At 43.7% G+C, this 6,639-nt stretch overlaps 1 protein-coding gene across 1 annotated transcript in view; it reads right to left on the bottom strand.

Moving 5' to 3' along the window:
* Positions 1-6,639, bottom strand: part of DNAH3 (dynein axonemal heavy chain 3) — a 198,285-nt gene that overhangs the window by 4,285 nt on the left and 187,361 nt on the right. The window contains exons 60-62 of the mRNA XM_033839481.2: positions 4,849-4,991; positions 2,275-2,479; positions 1,424-1,561 (exon numbers count right to left, since the gene is read on the bottom strand). Of these exons, the coding sequence (XP_033695372.1) occupies positions 1,424-1,561; positions 2,275-2,479; positions 4,849-4,991 (486 nt within the window). The remainder of the gene's footprint in view (positions 1-1,423; positions 1,562-2,274; positions 2,480-4,848; positions 4,992-6,639) is intronic.

Here is a 6,639-nt window from a genome sequence, read left to right as displayed (position 1 = left end):
CTAGAAGACAGGAAGCTGTGAGTTCCATTATCTGCCATTTTCCTAAATGAGGCAGCATTAAGAGATTGAAAAAGTACAAACTGGCTTTACTGTCTGCCTTTCCCAGGATGCATTTCCCAGGACACTGGGGCTTCTCTGATAATATTCCTGCCTGCTACATGGGCCAGGTCTGATTTCTAGTTAGCATGCTGCCCTTATATATGGCAGGCACAGAGGATGCACTAAAGTAAGAGCCAGGAGGCCACATTAACTGTTACCTAGCTTAGTGGCCTTGCACAATCTTTCCCCTTTCCGAACCTCGATCTGTAGTGAGGGGTTAGGTTCAGATGCATGTTGGTAAAACAGTTCTCTAGCAGGAGAAATGAAACCTTGATTTGTAGTTTCTGTCAATTTCTGTGGTGTAAAGACTCCCACCATGGTCAATTTCAGCCTATCAATTGTTTAACCACCAGCTTTAACAGGTTCTGGTGAGTTAGTATGAGCTCCAGCATACAACTGTTTAGATTCAGAGGTGATAAATTTCTTCTGGTAAATGCAGAAAATGGTCTAGGTGTAGGAGAATAGCGGGGTGGAGGGGATTATGGTGAAGCAGAGAGCACGAGCTCCATTTAAAATCATTCAAATTCTAATCTTTTTGTTATTGTTAATGGAATGTTTTTTCCCATTTCTAAGTATTTATTGCTAGAATAGGAAAAGGAGTTTTGTATATTTAACCAGTATCCAGTCATCTTACAAATTCTATTAATTCTGATAGGTGTGTTTTTAGGATTTCTAGGTATACAATCATTTCAACATCAAAAAAAGATAGTTTTATCTTTTTTCCAGGGTTTATTCCCGTTACTTTGCTTTCTTATTGCATTAATTTTGGCTTAACATTGTCTTCAAAGGCCAATCAAGGTAAGTTCATTTATAAACTAAATAAAGACCTAGGGCAATCAGTTTGTGACCTCCGGACTAGATGATTTCAAAGGATCTTTCTATAGAATTTAAAATTCTACAATGCTCTATAACAGTCCATCTTACTACTTTCTCTCCAAATATGGACTGGGTGATACTTGACTATTGGCCATTCCTTTGACTTTAAGCAAAGCACTACACAAGACCATTAACATCCTTCCAAATGAAGAGTCCATCGTGTTGAATAAACAATGTGGAAGGTGCTTTCATTTTTCTTGTACAACTGTGGCAGAGTTTTCCCCTGGAAAGATTCCTTTTTATACACGCAGAGACAAAGCCTTAGGAATCCTCTGATTCTGTTGGGAATAACTTTTAGAGCTACTTTAAGTCATGCTAAATACTTCATTTGTACCATCTCGGAAGTATTTGAGCCTTAACAGATCCAAATGTTTGGACTCAAGGAAAGGGACAGCACTGCTTTCTCTGGTTGGCCCTTTGAGTTGATCTAACCCAAGACGCCTCTTACCTCAAACTCAAATCCGATGTGGTCAATGGGGATGGCGTATTTCCGAGCGTAATTCTGAGAGACGCCTGTCAAAAAAGACTGTGTAAAGTAGAATCCAGAGATCCAAAAGACCACAGGAGGCCCGTTGTCAATCCATTCCTGGAGAGCCACAGAAATAAAAATGCAAAGTCAACAACACAACAAAGATTGTTCAAAGGCAGGTGATACAACAGGTCCCATAAAGAAATAGGCTTTTTCTCATCTTTCTTGAAACAGGCAGCCCTCTCAGTTTAGCTTATATTTTCCCCCTTTGAAACAAAAGTACAATGTAATATATCTCTACTTTAAGAAAAGCGCGGGTGCAGGCGGGTGTCAGGGATACGGTAGAGCGTGGTAGGGACTGTAGCAGTGGAGAGTGTGTGCCTTGTCTAAGCGGAGCCACAGCCACTCATCTCCAGCAATAGTTGCCATGCAGGAATGCAGGTCCATCGTTTCAGGTCTTCCTGTTTTTGCAGGACAAACATCTGTATTTTGATACGTAACAATCCAGTGTTCATATGCTAGCTCAAATTTTTAAATAACCAAGCAGCCAAACCAAATCTATCTACTAGCCCATGAGCTGTGGCCCATGAGACACCAGTTTGTGACATTTATTCTGGTTCCCACTCCTGCCTCTAGAGGCTATAATCTTTTCAAGGACTTTGAAAAGTCTCCCTCCTGCTCTCAACTCTGGTAAGACTGTTTCCAGTAGGTGCTCAGTCCAGGATGCTGTGAGACTACCCTACTCCCTCTGCCTCTAATCCGTCATTTCAGAATGTCCTCTCCACCTGAATGAGAATGCCAGGTGCCCAGTTACCCTGACTCCAAGGTACCTGGAAGAAGGCCAAGCGGGCTAGCAGGTCAGCCACGTAGCCTCCCAGGGGCTTCAGTGATGGGTAGGACTTGGCCATCCACATGGCCGGCACTTTACCCACAAGCATGCTACTGAATACATCCTCCAGCTCTGAGGACATCAAAACCTGCCCTTTAATTGCTCGGCCAAGGTCGATGAGGCTTATGCGAACCACTTTGGTCAATCTGCAAGAACAAAGGAGCAGACTCAGCCTGGCTCTCCAGTGACCTCATTCTACCCCAAGTACACTGACTCCAAGTCTCCTTTTACTTTTCCTCCCTTTAAAAAGTCAGATAATATACATTCATGATAGAAGAATTGTAAAGATGAGAAAAAATTAAATCACCCATTATCTCACCACCTAAAGATAACTTTGATGTATATCTTTCTAGATTTTTCTATATGTAAACACAAATTATTTTTTAATGGGATCATACTATATATGTGTTTTTTGTAATTTGTTTTTCTCTCTTAGCATATAAGGAACATCTTTCCAATTCAATAGAGACCAAATTAAAATCGTCCTTTTTAATGACTGCAAGGTGTTCCATTTAATTTAACTGTTCCTCTATCACTGAAACATATTATTTCCAGATTGTTGTCACTGTAAACAACATTACTAGGAACATCCATCTATATTAATCACTGCGGAAATTTATAATGATATTCTTACTAAAAGTAGAATTTCTGGGTCAAAGGGTAATGCAGTTTTAAGGCTTCTGATCTATAGTTGTTCTTTTTATAGACTATGAGGTGCATGCATACCTGAGAAAAGGCAGCTGAAGGGCAGCCTGAGAGATGCCAAGATCACCTGTCTCTCTCTCTGGCCTCTGTTATGAGGCCTCATCAAGTCCAGAGGGAATTCAGCTGAGAGTGCCAAAGACTCTGCTACCAGAGAGAGCTTGTCATGTCCAAAGACTTATGGAATCCCAGCCAAATGGACAAGAGAAGGCTCAAACGCAAGAAAGGGATTCCTGGATGTGTAACCACTAAACATTTCTATTAAGAGGAATTTAAGGTTCAAGCGTGTTATTGGTGTATGTGCTTGGCTGAGGAGTCAAGAGCAAAGCTACCCTCTGCGGGATTATACCACAGACCTCTATCATACCTGAAACCTACTGGGAAAAGGTTTCTTTCTATTCTTGAAACTATGAGCTCTGCTAGTTTCAAGATTTTTAGTACTCAAGGAAGGAATATTTGCCCTAGAAGACACAATAACGGTTCCCCTGAATTGGAAGCTGAACTGTCATTTTGGGCTTCTCATACCACTGGGTGAATAGGCAAAAAAAAGGTAGTGGGGAAGTACCTTACAATATTGCCCCAAGTAGTTAACCCTGAGCATCACTGGAATATAAGATTGCTGTTACCCTCTTCTCTTCTATCACAATGGCCAGTGGTAAAGGCTAGTGAAGGCCCCTGTAACCACCAAGAGCTCCAGTGACCTTGGCAGAGAATGAGTGGCAGAGGAGGAAAGCCATTGGCCTGGTGTCTGGATGAACGAGGACTACAACCCATCATCCCAAGGTATCTGACTCAAGTAGTCAGCATCCTTGACTCACACGCCATACTTGGCTTGGTCATCCACACAGCCAAATGCCTACTGACTATAGGGAGTAACCCTAAGACTAAGGGAGTCAACAAATTCTTAGTTGACATTCTTCAAGTCACCGGTCTTTCGGCATCAGGGCTGTCCCTAAAACCGAGCAATGACCAATGAAGCAAAATGGAGAGAGCAGCACTGAAGAGTATTTGGAGCAGCAAGAACCTTGACGTGGAGGCAGAAGTGATGAATTTCCTCATCTGGCCTAGATGGTGTTTGGGAACTCTTTCAGTTTTGACTATCTAGAAATCAGATCAAGGTGATCCTACTGGGCTCTATGCTCTAGTACCTGGAGGAGAAGTGAGGAGGGACTAGAATAGAAGGCCGGAGACCCTTAGCCCCATGGCCATCTTATAATAGCCCTTCCTTACCCCTGTGGTAGCGGCAATGGGATGAACTGTTCCTCACCCCTTTCTAAGTTTACCCTGATTTCACATACTGGCTAAGTGCATGGGCTCTGGAATCAGAGAGCCTGGATTCAAACTTAGTTCTGCCACTGAATGACTGTGTGACCTTGAGCAAGTTACTTAGCCCTTCTGTCTCAGTTTTCTCATTTGTAAAACAGTGGTAGAGGGATTACTAACTGAGCATATTTTTAAAGACTATGGTGTGGTTTGAATGCAAAGGCATGAGTGGTGCTTGGAGCCATTTCTAGCACTAAAGGCTCAATAAAAGTGGCTTTAATGATTACTTTTACTATTAGCCTGTGCTCGGTATTGGTTTTCACCCCAGTTTACAGATGTCATATGAATGAACGAGAGAGAATGAATAGAAGGAACTGATTTAACCCTGGGCCAACACATGCTGGGATGGCCCTATTTACAGCCCTTCCTACAAGGTAGGGCAAACCAACTCTGCACAGCAACCCTTATCAAGTGTCCATTCTAGTTACTGCCCATTAGATTCTACCCCTCACACCAACTCCCAGGATCCAAGTAAGACCATACAGCCCACCTGTTGAATCTGATGAGCTCTTGCCTTAGGACAGTGTTCATAGATTCACCATAGACCACAGGGTACGACTTCACGACCAACTCCAAGTCAAAGTCATTGGGAAGCTTGGAGAGTAGGTCCTGGGCCAGCTCCTCAACCACTTCCTTAAAGTGTAAGCATTAGAGAGGTGAATGAGACACAAGCCCAGCGGGCTGTGGCTTTGTCCAGTTAAACATGAAGCAGTGAGCCTTTGTCTTTTTAAACACAGTCTACAGGACCTTTCTGGGAACTCTCCTACAGAAGCCAATTCTGCCCTGAGGGAAAGGAGGATACCCATCCCACCCACTCCCAACCCCCACCCCTGCCCCCAGCCTTAGGGAGGACATCACCTCTAAGCTGAACAATGAAAGTCCTGAGCAAGGGCCTGAGGGCCAGGTGGGGAATTCGTGCTCAGCCAGCCACGTAGACTCAGGGCAGTGCTGAACCCTGCAGAACTGCTCAAATCTTCAAGGTCACCCCTGGGAGACAATCTCCCAAGGCTCTCATAGCCAGCCCCTTAGGACCAGCTCCAGGTGCAGGTGAGACTTTGCTCTGTCCCAGTGACATGGACACCTGGGAAGGCAGTAGGCCATTCCTCAGCATTAAGAATAGCCCATGGCAGTGAGTTTAGCCAAGTAGGGAGGGGACAGGCCTAGAGGAAGAGTAGGAAGAGGAGGTGTGGGAGAGAAACACAGCTCTGCCGTCCTTTGGCTCGAGGAGGCTGGAATGTACACTTCCTTCCCTCTTCCCACTGTGAGGGGAATTTCCATCCCTAAGCTGAGACACACAAACCAGGCTGCTTTATCTTCACACATATTACCACTTATGGTACTATGAACCAAATTGAGAAACCAAATACAATCATCCCTTGGTATCCACTAGGGATTGGCTGCAAGACCAAACTCCACAGATGGTCAAGTCCCTAATAGAAAATGGTGTAGTATTTGCATAGAACCAACACACATCACCCCTCCCCCCCATACTTTAAATCATTTCTAGATTACTCATAATACCTACTACAATGTAAATGCTATGTAAATAATTGTAAGTACAATGTAAATGCTTTTTAATAATTGCTGAAGTGGGGTGAATGCAAGTTTTGCCTTTTGGAAATTTCTGGAATTTTTTTTTCTGAATATTTCAATCTTTGGTCGAATTCAAGGATGCAGAACCTGTGGATATGCAAGGCCAACTGTATGCAAAGTCCACAGCTGAGCAGGGTTGAACATGGAGTAGCTCAGAAGCTGGAGAAGGGAAGAGAAGGAAAGGAGAGATCAGGGTGGAGGCAGGAGATGTGGTTCTGGGCCTGGCACTGCCTCTGTGTTTCTGAATGCCTTGAAGTGGGTCACTTCTTGCAGGGTTTGTTTTGCCCTCATCTGTAGACCAAGGAGGGTAGCCAGGATCAGTCCTTCACAATGTGTGGAATGATCACAAGAGATACCCAAAATGATTCCAGGTGTTTCCAGGACATAGAGCAAATAACGTTGAATCACATGATGAGAAAGTCACTCTCTTGTCAAGTTCTGGCCACCTTTTTCTTTTCATTCCCTTCAAGGAGAAAGTCTCAGGTCAGGGCTGACACTGCTCTGGAACACTTGCTGACCCTCCCCTTTTCCCAAGGAGCCAGAAAGACATCAGCAGCAGCATCTGGAAGAACCTAATAATGTTTAGCCTTTGTTTGCTTTTTGTGGCTGTCACGACATTACGGAAATGGTACTGGGTTTCCACTTATGGTCCTGATGTGCAGTTTTTTAAATAAATGTTTTTAAGCAA

This window comes from Tursiops truncatus, chromosome 15, assembly GCF_011762595.2.
Source record: "Tursiops truncatus isolate mTurTru1 chromosome 15, mTurTru1.mat.Y, whole genome shotgun sequence".
NCBI classification, from domain to species: domain Eukaryota; kingdom Metazoa; phylum Chordata; class Mammalia; order Artiodactyla; family Delphinidae; genus Tursiops; species Tursiops truncatus.
The sequence above is the reverse complement of the archived record's forward strand: the minus strand, read 5'-3'. Positions and strand labels throughout refer to the sequence as shown.